The sequence below is a fragment of the Mirounga leonina genome, unplaced genomic scaffold, assembly GCF_011800145.1.
Source record: "Mirounga leonina isolate KUSES-001 unplaced genomic scaffold, KU_Mleo_1.0 Mir_104, whole genome shotgun sequence".
NCBI lineage: Eukaryota > Metazoa > Chordata > Mammalia > Carnivora > Phocidae > Mirounga > Mirounga leonina.
In genome coordinates, this window is record NW_023270231.1 from 21,580,286 (window position 1) to 21,604,746 (window position 24,461).

General features: G+C 40.9%; 1 protein-coding gene across 6 annotated transcripts in view; it reads left to right on the top strand.

Annotated features, from left to right (window-relative positions):
• EPB41L4A (erythrocyte membrane protein band 4.1 like 4A) overlaps positions 1–24,461 on the top strand; it is a 248,672-nt gene that overhangs the window by 169,692 nt on the left and 54,519 nt on the right. For 5 of the 6 annotated variants that reach the window (XM_035015580.1, XM_035015541.1, XM_035015570.1 and 2 more), the window contains exons 11-13: positions 2,484–2,575; positions 3,901–3,978; positions 8,339–8,460. In XM_035015580.1, the coding sequence (XP_034871471.1) occupies positions 2,484–2,575; positions 3,901–3,978; positions 8,339–8,460 (292 nt within the window). The remainder of the gene's footprint in view (positions 1–2,483; positions 2,576–3,900; positions 3,979–8,338; positions 8,461–24,461) is intronic. The other variant, XM_035015550.1, reaches the window with a different exon arrangement.

A 24,461-nucleotide genomic window follows, 5' to 3' on the forward strand; every position in this document is an offset into this window, starting at 1 on the left:
AAATTTGTTTTTGGGTATGCAAATCCGACCTATTTGCTAAAATTTTAGTACAAGTATCAGTGTCACAGAGTAGTCTTTCCCAGCCACCATTTCTTGTTGGTGATAACGTCCAGTAGGTCCTGGCCCACGGGGTGCTCTAGTTGTTGAAAGGCACAAGAAGGTGGGGTGTAGATACTGAGATAGGTGGTGGCAGGGGCACAGCCTGTCCTGTACTCGCTTTATCTTGATCATTTATCCTGATACAGTGCAATCACAAGCAAAATCATTTTAAAATAAACGACCTGTGCATCATATTTTTGGATAATCCAGTGACCTGAAAAACATGTACATACACACACACACACACACATACATATATATATATATATAAAGAAAAAAAAAACCTCTTAATAGTGGTTGCGTCTGGGGAAGGGGATTAGGAACAGTGGTGCGAGGGAGATTTTAGTTATCCGTGTGTGTCCATTTTGGTAACTTTTGGCATCTGTACCATGTATGTATATTTTATATTAAAGAAAGTAAAGGAAAAGGAAAAAACCCTCCCCTCTAAGCATTTTTCTCGCCTGGCAGGATGTTTGGTTCCCCACCCTGCCCCCAAGGATCTTCTGTCATTTCCTGGGTACCCCCTCCCCCCATTTCTTTTGCTTTTGAGGAAAACCCTTTCTGAATTCATTGACTTTTCTCCCTTATCTCTAATTTTGTAATTCCTCCCCCTTTCATGCAAGGCACTGAAGATCTCTTACCGTGAAATGCAGTCACCTCCTTTCAAACCCCGTTTGACCTTTCCGGGTCCCTTGAGACTTGTGCTCTCCTCCTAGCCTCTGGGACATCATTTCCTCCTGGTCCATTTTGACCCCTCTCACTCCATCTTCACAAGCATCCTGGCTGTGATTTTATCTTCCCCCGCTTCATTCTGTCTCCCTGAACAATCTCTGTTATGCTCTCGGGTGAAATCATCTGTGTCAGCAGGGATGGCCTATCTTCAGCTCAGTGCTGCAGGTTTCCTGGCCCTCTCGGGGTGTTTAGTTTCCCATTCCACAGGCACCTCAAAATCAAAATCACCTGAGCTTGCTATCCATTCTCTCACCATCCAAATCCCCAATTTTTTCCACTTGCTGTATTTTATTAGGTAGCATTCCCCACGACAGAAACCTGGGAGTTGTCTTAAGTTCCTTCCTCCACTTCACAAGGTTTTGGAATTACAGTTGGCCTTGCCGTAACATGCATATATTGGCTCTGTTGTCATCATACCCTTTCATCTTATAAATAAACTTCTAAACCGGGCAGCCTCATTCCAGATGGACTTGGAAGAAGTTTCATGCATATAAATGTTCTGTCTTTATTAAAAGGTGGGGAGGATCCTTTCAATTACTCCTCCGCATTGCCAGTTTTGTGTTTATACATCCATAGGAACGTCATTCCAGGGGCATTTCTGCATTTGAGACTTGAGTTTGCTAGTTTTGTCCTAGATAAAAAGCAATAACAGAACTTCACCGAACTTGTAGTTTATTATTTGAGTACTTCTGTTGTATTTTGCTTGGTTTCCTATTCAGTTACTTAAAAAAAAAAAAAAAGTATCTTCTGCACAAGTAGAATGACTTCTTATCTATTAAATGTAGGTAAGTATCCACAGGATTAAAATAATAGTTGAAATTTAATGTGTACCTATTGTATACTTTACATCTGTCATATCATTTATTTATTTATTTATTTTGTCACATCATTTATTTCACCCAGTAACTGGGTGCAGAATGCAGAAGCTCAGAGACATGATTTGGATGTGCTTGGATGACACCACTGTGGTGGTTGCTCCTCGCATGGGCCCCTCTTGAGATTCTTTAGTCATCATTTTAGATGGGGCCTGATAGTCCTTAAAAATAATCCAGTTAAGAACTGGATTTATGGGCATCTCCTTTTTTTTTTTTTTTAAGATTTTATTTATTTATTTGACAGAGAGAGACACAGCAACAGAGGGAACACAAGCAGAGGGAGTGGGGGAGGGAGAAGCAGGCTTCCCACGGAGCAGGGAGCCCAATGCGGAGCTTGATCCCAGGACCCCGGGATCATGACCTGAGCCGAAGGCAGCCGCTTAACGACTGAGCCACCCAGGCGCCCCTGGGCATCTCCTTTTATTGGGAGTTGATTTCCACACAGTTGGTGTTGTCCTGTTTGGGTGCCCATTTATGATAGAAATGTTTACAGTCCTTCCATGCCATGCCCCTGATTATCCGTGGTCATGGGGTGACACAGAAGCAGGTGATAAAGGTGATGCCATTAAGATTTACATGGAACTTACATTTTGTAATTTTAATTATTGAAGGTGGTTTTAAGGCAACATTCCAAAAATCGTTACCAGGAGATAATTGGTTTTTGTTTTATGTGTTAATAATTTCTCTGCTTACTTGAATTTTTGGTAACTAGAATGTGGCTGTCATCTGAAGAACATTATGGTCAGTAATTCACGTTCTCTCTCTTTTTTCTTTTAGTGCAATGAAACCTCATTCTTTTTTGAAGCTCGAAGTAAGACTGCTTGCAAGCATCTTTGGAAGTGCAGTGTAGAACATCATACATTTTTTAGGTATGTTAATGTGAAAGTTTTATGCATTGTTCTAATAAATGAAAATTGATTTGTTTTTATAACAATAATTCTTTTCTGTCTACAGTAGAAATTTAGAAGTGTTTCTCTTCTGTTAATTTTTTTCAGCCACCTAATTTTCTGGATCGTATTAACACACACACAAACACACACACACACAGATACCTTCTTTCCTACTACAAGAAAGGGTCAAGGACTTTTGTATATATAAAGAGTGAAGCTTTGGTATTGGTGGAAATTAAATGTTCTGAGAACATACTAAATATGAAATGCATGTTAGCCATCTAAGTAGAGATGTGGAGTAGGTGGTCGGGTATACAAGGCGTCTTGGAAAGACCAAGGCTGGCCATGTAAACTTACTGGGTAATTAAGGCAAAGAGGACTGGATGAGGTCATCTGTGGCAAAAGTGAGGAAAGAGAAGCAGATAGCCGAGGACTGAGCTGTGGGATCCTCCCAGCATTTAGAGGGCGGTAAGAACCAATGAAGGAGTATAAGAAGGAGTAGCCAGTAGCCAGTAAAGTGTATGGAAAAAGTGGGAACTAGGGAGGAAAATGTCCTGGTGAATAAGAAGCTGGCAGCTGCATTGCATGCTCCTCGGAGGTCAAGTGAAATGAGGATAAAGAATAGACCCTTGGATTGTGGCAACACTTCTTGTTTCACATCCTTATGGTGTAAAGATAAAACCACATCCTATCAGGTAACATATTAAACTTTATTTTTTGCTTTTAAATTTAAAGCTAGATTAATTCTTCCCCTAATTCCTATTTGATGTGGATGGAACACTTCTCCCAAATAGCATGATGTTGGAGAAGTATTCTTATACAGTGACCAGTGTCCTTCATAGAGTTTATATTAGGTGAGGGATGTGGCCCAGCAGGTCTGAGACATCGCCAGTAGACCAGTGGGGCCTGGGCCAAGGAGCTCCACATGGAAGGTGTCTGTTGAAGGTACCCTGGAATGGGAAGTCCCGAAATACAAAGAACAGTGAAACACCACATCAGATCTGCCATGAAAACCATGGCATGGGTAAATCAACATAGTGACAAAATCCTTTTTTTTTTTTTCTTCTGTGATAAAATTCTTAAGTAGAGAAAGTATTTGATCTATGTAAAATCCGAGAGAGTGGTTGTATTTCAAATTTTAGCTTAAAATAACTGATAATTATCTCCTGCCAACATGTAGAATAAATAAAATATTTCGACTAGCTGTGAAACAGTGTTGCACTATATTTTCTACCTAACTTTTGCTCAAGTGTTGTGTAAGTATTTATGAATCCTTATCTAATTTTCTTTTAAAAATTTATTAGAATGCCAGAAAATGAATCAAATTCATTGTCAAGAAAACTCAGCAAGTTTGGATCCATGAGTTCTAAGCACCGGTATAGGTAAATGGCATTTTTTCCTTGGGGAAGGGTGTGTGTGTGTGTATGAATAAATAAATATTGAGGTCAGTTGTCCACATACATGCACATTAAAGTTTATGACTTAAATCTTTTATTAATTTTTCTACAGTGCCCATGAATTTCAAAAGTGTAACAGTTTATTAACTTTCTTGATGGGGCGCCTGGGTGGTACAGTCGCTTAAGCATCCTAACTCTTGATTTCGGCTCAGGTCATGATCTCAGGGTCTTGAGATCGAGCCCCTCTTTGGGCTCCACACTGGGTGTGGAGCCTGCTTGGGATTCTTCTTCTCCCTCTCCCTCTGCTCCTTCCCCACTCTCCTCTGTCTTTCTCTGTCTCCCTTATCTCTAGAAAACAAAAACCAAAAACCAAAAAAAGCAGCCTTTCAGGTTTAAGCTTAGGGCTTTTAGAATGTAGTAAAGCTTATTATCTTCAGATACTCATTTCAATACAATTATCACTTTATTTTTAATTATGTTGTGATTATGAAACAAAGTAGATATCCTGAATTGTAGTTGAATGGTGTTCTTAGGACATTCACTTGATCCCCTATTGTAACACAATGTGTACTTTATACTGTGGATCAAATTGTGTTCCCTACTGCTTAAAACCTACATGTAGTAATGCTGTAATTATATCTAAACTTTACTGAGCAGTAACTAAGTGCCGTGTGTTGTGCTAAATGGTTTCCATTCATTGCTTCTTTGAATCATTGCAGTCTTCTTAACATTATCCTCTTTAGTATGTGAGGAAACTAAGGTTCAGAGAGGCCAAGTCACTCTTCAAGGTAACCGGAAGAGTGGAAATTTTTATATTGAGAATAACTGATAGTCAGTATTTGGGCTGTTTTTCTAGTTGGGGCATAAAACATTTTTAGGGTTATCAAGAGAATGTGTAAATCTATCTCCTTGTCACTGAAATGAAGCTAGTGAAAAGGCATCTGTCAGTGTTCATGCTATTAAAATTGTAATTATGCTGTTTAACATATGCTGTAGTTGGTTTCCACAGATTTACCCATACCTGATTTCTCAAATTTATTGAAATGCAAATGTTGTGGCTACTGGGAATTATTATTAGAAAGTTACTGGATTTTGCATATTAAATATCATTTCTTCCGAGAAAGTAATTAAAGGTAACCTTTGTAGAATTGGAAGCTCTACTAAATCTGTTCTAATTTTGTGGATGGTATTAACTCCCTAGTAAGTCTTAATGAAACCCAAATCTCCATGTATGTATGTAGGAAGCATTAACGTTACACCATCCCTGGAAGAAAGATGTTTCAGCCCACTGCCCAGAGCTAGGCTCACACAGAGGTGGGTCTCTGCTGGGTGGTTGCCAGCCCGTGGTCTGTTAATTGTCGAAAGAGGAAAAGCAACCAACCTTTAACAAACATCATATGCTTACTCCTTTCTTGAAACATTCTGGAGAAACCGTAGAATAAAAGCAGAGCACTGGAAACACGGGCAGCCCCCTCCTCTACCCGGCAGGCCTTCAGAGCATCAGGGATAAAGAACAGCATGACAAGTGGCTGTGGTGTGTGAATGTGGGTGTCTGCATGTTCTGTGTGTATAATTGTGGATGTATTTTTAGTGGTGTGTGTGTAATGGAGGAAGACAGAGTTCTAGCCTTTATACTCTTTCCTGCATCTTGGGGCTTGCAGAATACCAAGAAGATTCCAACACCTTTTAGAAAAATGAATTCTTATGAAGGAAAAAATTCAATATTTCTAGTGATGTGTGACTGCCAGTCCTTTCAAAAAGTCAAAATTTGTGGGTAAACTGAGTTGAAGTCTGAAATCTAATCCTTTTGTTGTTGTTTTATTATCAGATAGCAATAATTTGAAATAGGTACTGATGAAATATTTTGTTATACACTGAGTGCTCCTTCTTTGAGCTCCTCAAAAACTAACTTTGCCTTCACCTGTTAAGTATGTAGGTGACTCCGGATTAGAATGAATGAATGAGTTGTATAGACTTTATCCTCCAGAAGTGAGAATTAGGCCTGAGAAATCCCCCCTGGGGACCCAGGTGACCTTCTTATAGGACTGAAATCACATGGGCTTCCCACATTTCTTGAAGTGTGGGAGAGACCACGCTCTCATGAGGACCTCTTTTCTGTCGGGTGCTTTAAATGTGTTACTTTATTTAATCTGTGCAATGACCTGCCAAGGGAGGCATCATATCCTCATTTATACAGATGAGAAATTTGAGCACCGCCCCCCCCCCGCCCCAAATAAAGTAACTGAACTAAAGACCTTGAACCAATAAGTGGCAAGGCTGGGATTTGAACCCAGGTGTCTTTACACTTGTTCCCTCCCCCTTACCCCGCTGATTGCCAGTTGTGCCCTCCCTAGCAGAGTGCGTGCGCTGGAGTGTGAGTTGGCAGGGAAGTGGGTGATTATGGGGGGGAAAAAAGCTCTTTCCTGTCACTACGGAGAGCCACCAGACATGTATAGGAACTCTCACACTTTACACTGTAAATCTCTATTTTCATCACATACTTTCTGTTACAAGGAAATAGTAAGAATACTGTACAAGAATATTTCTGCTCGGAAAGAGACTGCAGAAGTAGAAATATATTTTCAATGAGGAAAATGAGACTCTGGGAGATTTTAAAAATAATCTGCTGAAGACCACACAATGGTAGCAGAGCTTTGTTTTAAGCGGGGCTTATCACTTCAAACCCGACAGCTCCATGTTCTGCCCTCTCTCCCGTGCCACCAGGCTGGGCCACAGCCATCTGGAAGTCAGAAGGCTTGCTCTGGTCAGGAACCCTGTACATGCTGGGGCAGATCAGTTTATGTTTCTGGACCATAGTTTTATTAATCTTGTAATACGATTTTCTTATTTCTCCTCTATTCCTGAGAGGGAAACCATGAGGAAAAATTGAATGATAAAGTAAAATCTCATTATAAAATGCCACTGTGACCCACATATTGGGTTATATTTTTAGGGCAAATATTTCTTCCTCTCTGCAGTGAGATACACAGTACCCAAATCTTTCTGATAACAGAGAAAGTCTGTTGTAAGTAGCTCTTATTTTTATTCCTCAAACCATTTATAATAATGGAATTTTGCTCTTAATATGGAATTTTTTTTTTTTTTAGCTTTTCAGGAAAGAGATGTTGCTACTTGTGGTACCTTATATGCTACCTTAAAAAAAAAAAAAAGTTAGATTTCAAGTGAAAGAAAATCTGTCAATAGGTTTTCTCCCCTCCCTTCTGCCTGGTTCCCGTGAACTATTGAACACGAAGCATGCTCACGGATAGAACCTGCCATCTAAATTCCCATGGTAGCTCATACCAACTGGTATCCCCAGTTAGCCTGATGAGGAGTCACTTTTATGAGTATTTCAAGCATCTTTTTATTTCTAATAAAGGTAACTGGGGTAGTCACTAGGGGAAACTTTCACAGAAGCACGTAGGAGGTGAATTTTGCTTTATGAGTCTCATCTCTTTTGGGGAGAGATTTATTAATATTTATCCTGTAAATGTAGGAGGAATAAGATTTGAGCCATTAAAAGTCCTTTTTCCTCCCATACATGGCTCTTTTTGTGATGAATCAAACCAAACATACAGAAATGCATTTTTCCTGTACCTGAATGATATTTTCCTATGGAAGTCAGGGTCATTCATTCGCTCAAATTCAGCAGCTGTGGAATAATTTTTCAGTAAGGTGAATGTTCACTGAAATCCAGCAAACAATTGCACAATTGCTCAGGAAGATTACTTGAAAGTCCATTCCCAAGGAGAGCACACCTCCTTGCATTCTCAGACTCTTTAGAGAAGCAGCACTTTGCATGGGGTTTAGGCTAGCTCTAAATCTTCCTGGGCACTTGATCTGGTACAGGTGAGGTGAGCATAATAAACGATGGATTGTGCCACAGCAGGGTTCAGGGTAAAATCATACCAAGTGGTCCTGTGGGGGAGGTATGCTTTACAACTTGCTGTGTAAGTACAACCCAGAGACCTGTTGATTCATGTAGATTCATTGCTATTGTTTACTTTAGCCTAATGTAATTTATTATTTAGTTGTAGAGCTGGAAGACCATCAGCATCCTCTATTTCTAGCTCATCATTCTACTTAAATCTAAACCTAACTCCTTTAATACATTTCTCCCTGTTTCTCCCTCTGATAGATCATCCTTCTGTCTAACCTAAGACTCTCCTATTAGCCCTTGGTTAATATTGCAATGAGAACCCATTGAAAACCCTTAGATACTCATGGCCTGCGTGAGTCTGCTTTTTTTCCCTCTCCATACATTGTAGATATTCTGAGTGAGCCGTGGTTTAATTTTGTGACTGTGTGGTTTTATCTGTGCTAACCAAAATGTTGCACTTCCAAGTGGCAGGACAGCATTGCAAATGAGTCGAGATCTTTCTATTCAACTTCCTCGGCCAGATCAGAATGTGGCAAGAAGTCGAAGCAAGACTTACCCAAAGAGAATAGCACAAACACAGCCAGCTGGTAAGTCACTGATGTAACTTTGCATTTCCTTTTAGGGTGGTGGTGTGAGATATGCCCAGGTGGTGATAGCCATGTAGTTTTCTTTTATTGGTAACAGTAGAATGTTTAATTTGGCCCTGAAAATGTCCAAGCAATTAGAAGCTACTAATAAGTAGACCAGTAGTCAGCTTGAATCACCATAACCTGCTTAATGATTATATTTTCTTTTTGAATAAAATCCCAACTGAGTAATCTCTTAGTTTAATGTATCTGAGATTAGAACTGAAACTCTTAGCAAAAGTTCTTAAAACAAAACAAAAAAAAGGAACACTATTGACATAATCTGTACAGAACTTAGTTGAATTTTTGTTATTGTTGGTCTTTTATTGTGAAATATATGTGTAGAAAAGTGACTACAGTGTACTTACATACATGAATGTATATATATATATATATATATATATATACACTTGTACATACACACAGAGAATTTAACATAGCCTACAGCCCCAAAGTCCTTCCTATTGGCCTGATGATATCTTCACTATCTCCTCCCTCCCCAACCAGAGAAAATCCCCATCTGACTTTGTGGTAATTATTTCCTTAATTTTTGTTACAATTTTAATACTGTGCAGCCTTCCCTGAACAAACAAGTTTATTTTGCCTATTTGTAACATTATATGAATGAATCATGATGTGTATTGTTTGTGTTTTGCTTCTCTCTATCAATGCTATTATGTAGTGTATACTAAAGTGCATTCACTTTTCTTGCTGTGAGTATTCCATGTTATGATCATTTCTTTATCCATTCTACTATTGATGGACATCTGGGTTGCTCAGGTTTTTTCTTTTAAATGAAGACTACTTCTGTAATAAAGCCAGCTAATCAGTTTTAATTCATGTTCAGAACTCACAGAATTGTACTGTAAAGTGACATTATACATTACTGAGTTTGATTTATGGCTTACTTATAGATCACCCTTATCTAACACGTTCCGTGGACTTTTTTAAAGATTTTATTTATGAGAGAGAGCAAGAGAGCAGGAGGGGGTGTGGAGTAGAGGAAGAGGGACGAGCAGACTCCACGCTGAGCATGGAGCCTGACATGGGGCTCGATCTCACTACCCTGAGATCATGACCTGAGCTGAAACCAAGAGACACTTAACTGATTGTGTCACCCAGGCACCCCTGGACTTTCTCATATACTGTCTCACTTGAGCCCACAATAACCTGTGAGATAGGGCAGAGCAAAGAGTATGTTCCCATTTTACAGATGAGGAAGACATGATTCCAGCAGCTAGACAGAGTCCCCCCTGACTGGGATAAGAACCTAGGTCTCCTGGTTTTTGTTTTTATCGTATTGTGGGAAATGAGTGGAATTTTTAATAACAATTTCTATCTGAACATTGCATGACAATTGACATAGCATTACGACGTCCATTGTTTCACTGAATCCTTATGCCAAGCCTAGGAGGAAAGTATTTTGCTCTACTGCTCCTGGCTGTGAGAATGTCACCTGCCTTACTGTTTCGAAGTCAAATTAGATCTGACTGTAGGTCTCTCCCTGTCACTGAGCTGGGAGGAAATTAAATTCTTTCTGTTGGTTCTGCGGTGGCAAAAATAAGACACGATTTGCAATAGGTTACTTTGTCACATAAGTATTATCATTATCCCTGTTTGGCTGATGAGGAAACTAAGATTTTAAAAGGTAATTTGTCCAAGATTATATACTAAATAGGTGGCTTATGATAAAAATTCTAGCCTTAATATTTAATATCTTTATCTTAATTTTTTGTATTTATCTTTGTATATGAGCAATCTTAAGTCCCATTTGGATCAAATACAGTGTGGTGTAATTAATAATTGAACTTTCAAATCCTGTGCTGTTTCTGAATTGCCATGCCTCATGAAATTATCGAGACCAACTGAATATATCAAAAGCATTCCTTCCTTCAAATCAACATTTCATCCTGTTTGAGATGTGGGATTCCACACATGCTTTTTATACAAAGCTACTCAGCTACTTTTCTTCAAATGTGCTCTTATAAAGATACCTGCCTCTGTAATACTTTCTGTATGTGTGGGTGTGTGGCTCTCCTTGGACTCCCAGATTCTAGAAGCTGATTAATTTACGGACAGGAATTTTTGGTTTTCTCTCTCTCTCTCTTTTAAGATAGATTTATTCATTTATTTATTTGAGACAGGGAGAGAGAGCACAAGCCGGAGGGAGAGAGGGAGAGGGAGAGAGAATCCCAAGCAGATTCCATGCTGAGTGCAGAGCCTGACCCATGGCTCCATCTCATGACCCTGAGATTACGACCTGAGCTGAAATCAAGAAGTTGGCATTTAACCCACTGTGCCACCTAGGTGCCCCATGTTTTTGTTTTTCTCTTACCTTATGCAGAGGACACCCCAGGGGATGGTATTGAACCCTCATATCCCCCCTCCCCCCCACTCTCCACTCATCTTGTGTTGTAGTAAAAGACGCTCTCTCTTCCGTAGGGGTTGAGGGTGTGGCTAATGTTCCACCCAGGTTTTTCAAAGACAGCCTCTGAGCGTCTGGGAAATCTTTTTAAAATGCAGCACATTATGGGGCATCTGGGTGGCTCAGTCTGTTGAGCCTCTGACTCTTGATTTCAGCTGGGGTCTTGATCTCAGGGTAGTGAGTTCAGGCCCCAAATTGGGCTCCACACTGGACATGGAGCTTACTTTAAAAAAAAAAAAAAGTGCAGCCCATTATGCATTTATTATCATAAAAGCCTGGCTGGCTCAGTTGGTAGAGTGTGCAACTCTTGATCTCAGGGTCCAACCCATGTTGGGTGTAGAGTTTACATAAAAATACATATGTACATATATACATGCTTGTTTTAAGAAAAGTTAGGAAACCTAGAACCTTTCCTCCCAAAACAAAAAAATCTTTCATCTTCAATTCCATTCTCCTAGTACTTAACACTTTATTATATAGCCTTCTGGTTGTTTGTATATCTTTTCTGCAAAAGCAATATAGTATTCTTTTACAATCTACTTTACTTATTTAATAATATATCATAGATATATCATAGATATGTTCTAATAAGTTTTGAAATGTTCTTAGCACTATTTTTTTTAAACATTTTATTTATTTATTTGACAGAGAGAGAACACAAGCAGGGGGAGCAGCAGGCAGAGGGAGAGGGAGAAGCAGACTCCCCGCTGAGCAGGGAGCCCAATGCGGGGCTCCATCCCAGGACCCTGGGATCACGACCTGAGCCGAAGGCAGACGCTTAACCGACTGAGCCACCTAGGCGCCCCAGTTCTTAGCACTATTTTAAGATATCTATAATTTTCTGCCACACAGATGTATAGACATGACATAGCTTATTCAACCAGTGTTTAGTTCTTGGACGTTTAAGCTGCTTGAAATTTTGAAGACTATAAATATAACTAAAGTGAATCTCCTTGTAGTGATAGCTTTAAGCATTCATGCTAATTTATCATATATATTTTAAACAGTAGTGTATTTTCATCATTTTTAATCTAAAAAGGATTAAACAATGCTGTGTTTAGAAACTAAGACTTTGCTGTGTACACATTTTGCTTTGATTTGGAATTACTTTTAGTGTGACTTGTCAAGCCTGGGTTCCACAAAACCCTGATGTGTTCTGGGATCCAGAGGTGACCCTCCCTTGGACAGTGTGACTGTCCTGGGTCGGGAAGGACCACTTAGCAAATGCCAATGATGAGGTGTTACAGTTGCTGTCACACGCATAGGGAGGATGTGGTTGAGGCTGGGATTAATGTTGTTCTGCTTTTTCAAATCTGATACTTTCTTTTTCCTCTAATTCAAATGTACTCAGCTTTGAGCCTCAGTTGAACCCAGCTGGTGGTGACCCAGTCTGACCCATGCCCTACTCCTAAGGTCATGGTGGGGTTCAGACTTAGAGCAGAATATTTGAAGAGGGTCCTCTTGTCTTCACCTACGTTAGACAGTTTTCTGGGCAGTTTTCTGTGAAGCTGGGCTGGGATGTGTGTGAGAGGGAGGGGTCTCTGGTGAGCCTAAGAGCCCGCTGTGCTTAGGGTCAAGCCTGCCTATGACGCCTCTGCCAGTCCCCCTTGAAGGTTCCGCTGCCTGGGGGAAGGGAGGGATGCTTGAGGGAGTGGCCTGCGGGTCACTAGGTCGCTGATGCCCTCTGGCCTCTGTTTCCTTCTCTGCCCCTATAGGCGGTTCCTTCAGCCCTGTCCCTTCCTCCCACACTCCCAGCTCCGACAGCCCCCTTCCTTAGAAGCTCCCTATTCCTGAGACTCATTCATGGGTGGCTGGGCAGGAAAGGAACAGTAGCTCTTATTTTTTTAAAAATTACTTCTTACTGACCAAAGGGAACAAAAATGTTACTTTACTAAATGATGCTGCCACAATTAACTTAAATTTTCATTTAAAATTTTTGACAAAGCGGCAGAACGCTGATATTAAGACATAGAAAAAGTTAATTCGATTGTACTGTATTTGGCAAAAATGGAGTTACGGTTTAGATAGAAGATAGATTTTTTTTTTTTAAACTCTAAACAGGCCAGCTATTAATTTTCATAGATTAAATTCTGCTGATATTTTCCCTAAAACAACATTTTAGACCTACAGTTTCAGGAGTTATAGGCATAAATTCTCACCTCATTTAACATTTATATATAATAAAAACCAAGTTGTGATAGGAGGCCTTTGTTTTTTGTTAGTTTATAACCTTGATCGTGCATGATTTTTTACTGTAGGAGACATTCTTTTATTTCTTAAAGTAATTCAGTCTAACTTAGCGACTATTCCCCTTACATCTCAGTTGTCTACAAATTTAAAACACCTTTTTTTTACCTCTCAGTCATGAATAATAAATTCCCTGGTAGCAAAAAAGCCATTGTGTTTAGAATCCACAAAGATTAGGCCTTGGCACCTCTAGGAGGAAGCGCATTCCAGAGTCAGAGCCCTGCAGCCAGCCTGCCTGGGCCCCACCCAGAGGGGTGCAGCTCCAGGGCGGGCAGCCAGAGCATTCCTGCAAATCTACCTGGCCTCAGACGGAGCTTGGGGGTAAAGCAGGAGGCGAAAGGGCAGGAAGGCAAAGTGCATATTTGTACAGCCCTTTCTTTGACAAGGCCTTGGCAATGCACATAGGTGGCTTCCTGTCAGAAGAGAATCTGCTCTTAAGTACGCAGTGTAGACAGCATGTTTGGCTATCATCCATAATTAGCTGGAAGAAAAGTATGGGGTGGAGCCATTTGCAACGGATAAACAATGCTATGATTGTCTGAGGCAGCATTTTAGGTTCTTAACCATACCCCAGTGATGAACAGAGAAATAAGTAGTTGCAGTGTAGTCTTCGAACAACCGGAAAGCAAGATCCGCTGACATGTTGGCATTCCCACTCAGCATCTGTGGAAAACACCGCAAACACAATTCCCCGGCGGCTGACGAAAATGACTTCTGAGTGAGGTTGGTTTGTGCTGGTCCACAAGCAGACAGCTGCTGCTCAAGCCAAGCCCCTTGTTTCTCTGCAAGAGAGCGGACTCAGTGTTGCCAAAACTTCCAGTGTTTTAAGGGAAGAATACAATTTGGATATTTATGCAGTGTCCAGAATGTTGAATGCTGACAATTTCATTTTAAAGGAAGTCTCTTGTGTGCTAAGGTGGAACCTCCCTGAGGTCCAGATGTGGTGGGAGGGCTGCCTCTTTGGAATCCGGATTAACAGCTGGTGTGAATGGCTGATCCACCTGCTCCTGGGGTTCACTGTGGGCTTCTCAAGCATCCCCTGTGAACATCACTAGAGCAGATTCAACACTGCATGACTCCCAGCACAAGCAGTTTTCTTTTTTTTTTTTTTTTAAGATTTTTTATTTATTTATTTGAGACAGAGAGAATGAGAGACAGAGAGCATGAGAGGGAGGAGGGTCAGAGGGAGAAGCAGACTCCCTGCTGAGTAGGGAGCCCGATGCGGGACTCGATCCCGGGACTCCAGGATCATGACCTGAGCCGAAGGCAGTCGCTTAACCAACTGAGCCACCCAGGCGCCCACAAGCACTTTTCTGTTAGTAGGTCAGTTGGCCACAGCAGGGGACGATGGGGCCATACAGCTGTAGACCCTGTAGCAAATGATTCACACGTGGGGAGCTAACCAGCATCCATTGGTGATCTGAAGTGGGTGCAACCCAAAGCAGGAGAGACAGAAAAATGCTTTAATAGTCAAGTACAGCTTCAGATGATGCCATATATAGCTCTGGGCTGTTGAGAAATAGTAATGTCAAGAAAATAATCATTCATGAGCACTTACTGTGATTGGCACATTGTGTGAGATGTGACGTCAGCAGAAGCCCAACTTGGCTTGTGGCAATCAGAAATATATTTTGAAAGGTTTTGTAAAGCCGATGGAAGGCAAGCTATGTGAGTAGAAATCGATGTCAGACTGGGGCAGGGTGATCCAGTAAGCTGCCTCCGATAAATCCAGGTTCAGCCCATGTCCATGCGGCAGTATTAGTAGCCTAGAGTTGGGGGTTGTCTTGCTAATGGTGGCCCTTCTTCTCAGAGTAGCCAATTTTCTTCTCCGATTTTTATCCTCTACCCCATGCTGAGCACTCTCTAGCCCCATTGGGTGATTCCATGGCCATTATGGGAACAAATTCCTTACAGTGAATTCATAATAATGATAAGACTGTATGATAGTTTTAGAATTCAGATAATCATTTCATCTTCTGTGTAAAGGTGGTTTCTCCTATTTGAAGTAATTAGTAGTTGCTAGGCCTACCCACATGCATTTTTCATGTCAAGCAGACAATGGAAACTGATGACAAAGGGCAAAGAGGAAAGTGCTCAGAGAGGAAAGCAGAGTTGTTGAATGAGGAATAAAGAGAAGCTGGGACTCTGGATCCGGGATTTTGCAAGTTAAGTCCCAACCTCAGTATGTTATTAGATCAGCTACTTTACTTATACAATACGAGCGGGCCTATTGTTGTGTTTGTCATTACAGAGATTGGAAACTACCTAAATATCCATTAGTAGAGAACTGGCCTAATAAAAGAATACATGTCTCCCTCAGAAATGCCATGTCCCTTTTACAAGAAATTTGAGGGCAGGGTTTGAATTTGTGTCAGTCTGATTCTGCAGTCTCACATCATCTTCCGTGAAAGGCCACCTTCCCTGAGGAGCCCCGCAGGGAGAGGAATGTTCATGAGCAGCCATCATTCAGCATACCTACAGATAGTATCACACTCATTTCTTTTAGAAGATGCTGTAACTCAAAATGTGCAGGTGATAAGACAGAGACTGGGACTTGGGCCCCAGACCTGGAATTTGAACCCAGGTCATTTTAGAGAGGAAGAGCAAAAAGATGATACATTTTTGCTAATATGGAGTGATCTCCAGGACATTGTATAAGCAAGGAAAAAAAGTGGGGGAGGGGAGCAGCAGCATATAATACGCTCCCATTATATAAAATTAAAAACAAAAATCAGGGATGGGGGCTGTGCATACGTATATACTTGCACACAGGATACATGAGAAACTAGTAACAGTAGTGGCTCTGGAAAGGGTTTCTGAAAGCCTGGGGATCAGGAGTGGGAGACAGGTTTTTTACTATATATTCTTTAATAGCATTTGCCTTTTTTACCATGTTGTACTTTTTTTTTTTTTTTAAAGATTTTATTTATTTATTCGACAGAGAGAGACACAGCGAGAGAGGGAACACAAGCAGGGGGAGTGGGAGAGGGAGAAGCAGGCTTCCCGCCGCGCAGGGAGCCAGATGCGGGGCTCGATCCCAGGACCCTGGAATCATGACCCGAGCTGAAGGCAGACACTTAACGACTGAGCCACCCAGGCGCCCTACCATGTTGTACTTTTTAAAAAGTTCTATTGATAATTATCATGAATGCACTGAGTTCACAAAATGATTCCAGATGTGCATTCAAGTATCTAATAGATATGTTTTTGAAAAGCTTAGATGAGGACACTGATACTCTGCTAGGAATTATGCCTCATAATTTATGGGAAAGTAACAGAACAGTACAAGATTGATCATACAAAATTCAAATGTCAGGATTTCTACTCTGTTGCGACAGATACAACCCAAATCTTCAAGGCAAGGGGCATAAGGCATTCATACCTGTACATTTTTAAAAGATTTTATTTATTTATTTGAGAGCAAGAGTAAGAGTGGGGGAGAGGGGCAGAGACAGAGAATCTCAAGCCGACTCCGTGTCAAGCGTGGGCCCCAATCTGGAGCTCGATCTCATGACCCTGAGATCATGACGTGAGATGAAATCATGAGTCCGATGCTTAACTGACTCAGGCACCCAGGTGCCCCCATATCTGTACATTTTAATTCAGAAGATTGTATTAGAGGTCATTAAGTCACAGCATGCTTTGTTTCAAAGGAAGAAAACTCAAGATAGGACCCAGAGTCCTTGGATCAGATGAAGTATAGGACAGTCGCCTTGTGCCAGGGGTAAGGAAACTTAGGCCCAAAGAGGGGAAGTGATTCGTAAGTGTAGCATGTTCTGTACCCGGAGGGGATCTGCACAAGAGTCACTGGGCACTCTGACATGACAAGTGTCTTTTTTTTTTTTTTTAAAGATTTTATTTATTTGAGAGAGAGGATGAGAGGAGAGAGAGAGCACATGAGAGGGGAGAGGGTCAGAGGGAGAAGTAGACTCCCTGCCGAGCAGGGAGCCCGATGCGGGACTCGATCCCGGGACTCCAGGATCATGACCTGAGCCGAAGGCAGTCGCTTAACCAACTGAGCCACCCAGGCGCCCTGACATGACAAGTGTCTTAAGAGGACTGTGTCCTGACAGCTCTTGCACTCTCTGGGCATTGTGGAGTGTTGGCTTATCCTCTCCGGGTCAGCAGAAGACAGGAAGGGAAGAAATTAGTATACATTCTCATGTAAGGGAATTCAAACAAGGCATTCTGATCAAGACTGTTATGTGGCTAGTTTTGGAGAGGATCTCTAGAAAATTTAACAGTGTTAACTTTGTTTTAGAGAGCTGTAACTGTGACACTCCTCCTTCAAGGTAACAAATCAGAATTAGATCATCTACTGAGATAATGATCCAGATCTGTGATTCCTGCTTCCTTTTCATCTGGACTAGAAGAATTCCTGCTGAGAGAGTCTTAGATTATCTCTTGACTGATTATTTAAGTAACTGCATGGAGAAATTATGTGGTAAAGTGGGAGGAAAGAAAAAGATATACCTGATTTGAGTAAATTTGAATTCCTGGTCTAGTTTGGCTGTGACCTGGGACACGTCATTCAGCATTCTGATCTTCCATCTCATTATCCATAAAATAAATGAACTGGGTACATAAACACTAGAGATCCCTCTTATTCCCCCCCTCTTTTTAAAGATTTATTTATTTATTTTGGAGAGAGAGAGAGCAAGCATGGGGGTAGGGGCAGAAGGAGAGAAAAGCAGACTCCCCACTGAGCATGGAGCCTCACACTGGGGTCCTCCTCACAACCCTGAGATCATGACCTGAGCCGAAATCAAGAGTCAGACGCTTAACGGACTGAGCCACCCAGGGGCCCTGAGATCCCTCTTCTTGCTAAAAGTCTCTCTTCTTTTCTTTGGCTTATCTGTCATAGAGTTAAAAGGACCAAACTTGAAAAAAGATTTTGGAAAGCTTTCTTTAAGTATTTTTTAATTTAACCATCATTTCAGAAGACTCACAGACTTGTGAAAAATACCTTCCCAGATCACAAAATACATTTTTCTCGTTGGGAATATGTAATGTTTTTGCATGCTTTTATATACAAAAGTATGGCTGGTTCTTCAAAACTTAAGTTCAAATGAAATTCTTATTGACAAGCTGAATGAAGTTGATTGCAACAAGCTTTGCATTAATACACTTTTTCGAACTATTCTTTTAGTCAAAATTGACCAGATGAATCTGGATTTTACCTCTTTGGTTAACTCGTGGTTGGAAATTAGTACTGTCTTGCTGGCTACACATAGAAAGAGGCCTTTCTGGACAGGTTTTTGCATGATGTTGTCTCTGCCTTTGACTTCTGTGTGAATATAACCAAAGACTAGTCCTTTTGTGAACCTACTCGTTCTTTTAGAAATCAGCAGTGTGAATTGTTTTCACCTTGCCAGTTGTTTGTGGTCACAGCTCCTGAGGCCCTGCCTTGATTTTACAAACCATATAGGTAAATTTTTCTGTTTTTTTCACCCTTCTTTCTTTACAGATGGAGGTCCAAGGGTGTCTGTCAACTGCTTGAGATTGTTTTGAGATAGATCTCCTAAGCAGATGGCATCTGAAGATGTCACACCTTTGTTTTACTATCAGATTCAGGATTCACAGTGATTTCGCTGTCAGCATCTTCTTCAGACTTAGCGAATATCTGGGATTGATTTCTTAATCTCTCTTAATTCCTTACCTATGGGTCTCAATGTGAAAAATGGTTGGAGTTCCTAGAGTTTAGGGGTGATTTTGGTTGGTGTAGGGAGAGGAGGTAAAGTAAGGTGAAAAGGAACTACCTTTACTGTGGAGCAGATGCCCTGGTTGGCATTTTGAACAATGCACCATGTGGATCTGGGACCAAAAATCCTGAGGGGTGACAGGGAAGTCCCATGTAGAAATGGCCTTGCCTCTCTCCTCTCTCCTGGGGTGAGAATGGGGCATCCGAGGAAACCGCCCAGTTTCCTTCTCCAGAGAAGCTAGAGTTGGAGCCCAGAGGAGAGCCACCCCTTTTGGAGCAACTGTTACAGCCCAGGTGCCAGGCACACCCATGAACAGAGAAGGGGGTTTGCAGAGAAAGAACAGAGTGGACGCACTGTGAGAAACACCAGAGGACCACGCAGCTCTGAGAGGAGAATGGGGGTAGGAGACAGGAGCCATGATTTCCAGTCTGTGAGGTCCTGCTGTGTCTTGAAGATGAATCTCTGTTTTGAGCTGGTTTCCTTGCACCTGAACAGTGGATAACATTATTTCTTTTGGTAACCCCATGAGGAAAGTGGGTGGTATTCTCTTTTTACTCATGAGGAAACTGGAGCTCAGAAACATTAAGTACATATTCAAGGTTACACAGATCCTAAGAGCAGTGTCAGGATTTGAACGCAGGTGTTTGGTATATTAGGGCCTCTATTTGGAAAGTAAATGGAAAATAAAAAAGGTGAAAGGCCTCGAATTACTTGAAAATAAACATCTCCAGTTTTTCCCACTATTGCATGATTTCCTTACTGATTAGATCGACTTGTTTCTGCAGATATTCTTGAGAAGACAGTACATTCTGCTAATTTATAGAGGAGCAGCAAGTCAGTCTGCTTCTACAACAAGGCATTTTTTTTAAGAAAGTGTTTAAGTTCTTTGGGACGTTTTACCTAGCAAAGAGGGGGAAAGGCAGTAGCAGTGTTAACCGTGAGGAGCATCAGGTAGATCATATAGGCAGGTGTCTGTTCAAGGCTGTTTTCCTTAGTTGGCCCTCTTTTCTATTCTGCCTTGAAGCTCATGTTTATTTTCATTCTGTAAAAGATTTCTTGATATATGGCGAGTCTGGTTAGATGTTCTCTAAAAAGTTAATATTTTCACTCTTCCCAGGAATGTTTAGCATTCCACGCATAGCTACCAAAATTAGAAAAGCAAGCAAAACTAAAGGCCTATGGTATATTAAATATCATAGCTTTAGTGAGTTACCATAATGATACTTTTTTTTCCCCTTTCCCTTTTCCTTCATCAAGAATTTATTGAGCACCTCTTTGGCATAAGAACTGTGATATTATGATTTCTAGTAAGAAATACATATTTGGTCTTTATTCCCTTTTCTGGTTTCTGGCATGGAGCTCCTAAAAACCGTTAGAATTTCCTAAGTGATAAGAGCAATAAAGGTAAAGGAGCATCTTTTGTTATTCATAGCAAGCCCCTTTTAACCTTACCTGAGTTTGTGTGTGTGGGGTGACTTTTGGGAACCCCCTAAGGAGGGGGGCTGGTTGCCAGGGGAAACCAACCATCATTAGGGAGTTGGAATTTTCAGCCCCACCCCCTGACCTCTAGGAAGGAAAGAGGTGTTTGAGTTTGGGTTCAATCAGTGATAGCCAATGATTTCATCAATCATTCCTGTGTACTGAAGCCTCCCTAAAAACCCAGAGGATGGGGTTCTGAGGGGTTGGTGAATTCATGGAGATGCACTGAGTAGTGCTCAGGGCCCTTTCTCATACCTTGCCCTGTGCATCTCTTCCATTTGGCCATTTTTGAGTTATATCCTTTTTTAATGAACTGGTGATCTAATAAGTAAGCTGTTTCTCTGAGTTCCGTGAGGCCCTCTAGCAAATTAACCAGAAGAGGGGCCAGTCTTGAGGGACTGAGCTGTTAACATGTGGGATCTGACATTTTTCAGGTAGATAGTGTCAGAATTGAGTTAAATTGCAGGCCACCCAGTCAGTGTCCTCTGAGAATTGGATTGCTTGTAGGTATTGGATAAAACACACAGTGGAGACCCTTTTCTATGGAGCACAGAAAAATGAATAAAACTTGGCCCCTGGTCTAGGGGAACTTAGTCATCTAAAAATAATAAAGTGGTTATTTTGTACTTATTAAACACCAAGTGCTGTGTTAAGCACTTTCTTTTATTTATTATTTTTTAATTTTTTTATTTTAAGTAGGCTCCACACCCAATGAGGGGCCTGAACTCACAACCCCGAGATCAAGAGTTGCATGCTCCACTGACTGAGCCAGGCACCCCAAGCACTTTCTATAAATTATCTAATCCTCATATTCACTCTATAAGTAGTTGGTGATACCCGTATTTTATTGATGAGAAACCTGAGACCCAGAGGGATTTAAAAACTTGTCCAGGCTCACACAGTCGGGGAAATTGGCAGAGCCGAGAAACAAATGCAGGTTTGTCCGACTTCCGATCTTGTACCCTTAACCACTTTGTCAGACTAGAGAGGTAAAAGATGTACTCACATGTGGGCAGGATGTATCAAGTGTCATAGAGTGGAGCTCCGGAAGAGTGTAAGTGTCCAGTAGGATAATTTGCTTATGACTTATGGTGATCTATGATGCTATTGTGAAGACAGTGGGTTTTGAAGGCTGGCTGGATTAGGGCAAGAGATTTCAGGCTGAGTTATGCAGCAGCCGATGGGGAAGGAGAGATAGAGGAAGACTTCCTTAAGGGTTGTGTGGATACAGACAGTTTTGATTCAATCACTTTTCAGATTCTTTTTCCTGACGGGCATGTGCCTGCCATAGTAGACTGCTGGCTCTTCTCTCCCTTTACCAATGGACCATTTCCCATTGTCCAAAAGAAAGGCAGACCTTTTCCTCATCCAGAATCTGTTATACTGTTTTGTCCTTAAATGATAAAAACCTCCTGAGTTAGTGTCTGGAAACTAAATGGCCTTAATTATTAAGCAGCACCTCCTTTTCTTTTTTAAGATTTATTTATTTATTTTAGAGAGCGAGTGTGTGCAGGAATGTGGGGGGAGGGGCAGAGGGAAAGATAGAGGGGAGGCAGACTCCCCACTGAGCGGGTAGCCTGATGGCTCAGGGCTGGATCCCAGGACCCCAAGATCATGACCTGAGCTGAAACCAAGAGTCAGACACTCAACCCACTGAGCTCCCAGGTGCCCCAACGACACCTCCTTTTCTAAGTCATTTCTTCATTTTGACTTTGGATAAAATTGAAGGAGGACCCAATTGATTTGTCATCCGATAGAACATTTGAAATAATTTTAGATAATATATTGCTGCTAGACATATAAGTTATAGAATTTCTTTAAAGACATTGTGTTCATAACAGAATACTTGCAACTCTACTTATTTACGTGAACAAGATTTCTCAGCATTGAAATCTATCTAAAAACAGGAATAGAATTATTGCCAAACTGTTTCATTTAGCACTAAATAATATTCTTCAATGCATTTAACCTATGTCATCATTGGGAAAACAAAACTACTTGTTCATCTCATTAAGAATTACTTTCTTTTTTTTTTTTTTAAAGATTTGATTTATTTATTTGAGAGAGAGAGAATGAGAGAGAGAGAGAGAGCACATGAGAGGGGGGAGGGTCAGAGGGAGAAGCAGACCCCCTGCCGAGCAGGGAGCCCGATGCGGGACTCGATCCAGGGACTCCAGGATCATGACCTGAGCCGAAGGCAGTCGCTTAACCAACTGAGCCACCCAGGTGCCCCTAAGAATTACTTTCTAATAGAAGTTTATTTTTTACTTGTAATAATTATTTATCAACATTAGTTTGGTATGCTAATAATCTATTAATAATTGTAATGACTTAGTTCAGAAGAAATGTTTAACACCTAGAGCTTTATGGTCATGGGAAGTAAAACTTAAATTTATTTCTATTTTTTGTCACAGAGAAGTGAGATAGAGTGATGAATAGAACTTTCAAGTGTAAAATATGTATTACTCTGGGGTAAATTTTTCCAGAGAAGGTGGAATTGAAATGTAAATACAAAGAGAAAAAAGAGTGCCATGAAATTTCCAAATGCAAACTCATTTCATCTAATTTTAAAATGGATGACTGTGGGCATCAAATTTCTATGGTATTTTATTACATTGGACACATTGAAGAGAGTCATGAAACAATTCCATTTTAAAGTGTCAATATTTACTATATGCTGCAAATGACATTCTTTGGTATTATTTAAACTTTCTTCTTAAAAGTGAAGTATACTTGACATACAATATCCTATTAGTTTCAGGTGTACATTGTAGGGATTTGATATTTCTATACATTATGAAATGATCCCCATGATAAATCTAGTTACCATTTGTCACCATACAAAGTTGGAACTATTTAAACTTTTGATAAAAAATGTTAGATATCACCTTAGAAACATGCACTGAGGCACAATAGCTTTTCACATTCTTTTAGTGAGTACTGGGTAAAAAGCTGAAAGAACATTAAGTTATTAAGGCCTCTTAGATACGAGTTTAACTATGGAAGCAGAAAAAAATAATTTCCCCAATTGTACCTTAGCTAAATTTTTAAAGCTATTTTTATATACAATTATGTGTGCTTTGTGTACATCTTATAGACTATTATAATTGCACCAAATAAAAACCTCTAAAGCAGGAATCTGGCATACTCCTCTGAAACAGAACCAACTTCAGGTTAGAGATGGGACTGCCTGCACCAGGTGAGATAAATTGTTTAGCAGAAGATGACTGGAGGTTTGCTGTATGTTGTTCTAAATTGCGTGGTCCTGTTGGAGGGGTTGGGGGAATGCAAGAGTACTGTCAGGGTAAGATGTGAGCGTTTACTCAACCCTCTCCCCTTGAATTGTGTCCTCCTATCAAAGAAGAAAAACTTGGTATTTAAGTGACTTGCCACCCCTCGATTCCAGCCAGTCATTCAGAGATAGGTGTTGTCATTGAGCCTATGGCTGCTGAAAGGAAAGATGGCGGCCCTCTGCGACTGCCATGTCTGGCAGCCGCTCCAACACACACAGGTGCAGATCACAAGTTCTTCAGACAGAATCCTTTCATTCTACTCTGAGCACCTCAGGGAGTGAAGATGACTTCCCAGGCTCAGAAGTGCCTTTCTTGTTTTTGAACTTGGCATTCTGACCCACCAGGACGATGTCTGTGGCCACCTCTCTCAGCGTGTGCACCTTGGTAACTCTGCCAAAGGCATAGAGGATGCAGTGCCTTCATTTCCACCCAACTCATGTTCCCAAGTTGATCATTCTGGTTATGAGGAAAGCATAGGGATCCAGAAGAATACTGGTTCGGGGAAGAAGAAATTGGAAGCAGACCAACCAGGGAAAGGATCTTTCATGTGTAGACATATTTTCCTAGCATCTTTCTCATTCACGCCCAGTTCTTTATAATCTACCCTCCAGCTTTTTAGCAGAAAGTCTTGTTTGATCCTGCAGTTGACGTGTAGCAAAATCAGTTTCTTAAAAGTCTGTATATTTATTTATTAAAAGTCTGTAAAAGCAGTCTGTAACTGCTTAAATACCATCCTTGGGATGTTTGAATGCAGAAACTCTTAAGAAAAGTGGGGATCTTGGGGTCCCGGGGTGTCTCAGTTGGTTAAGCATCTGA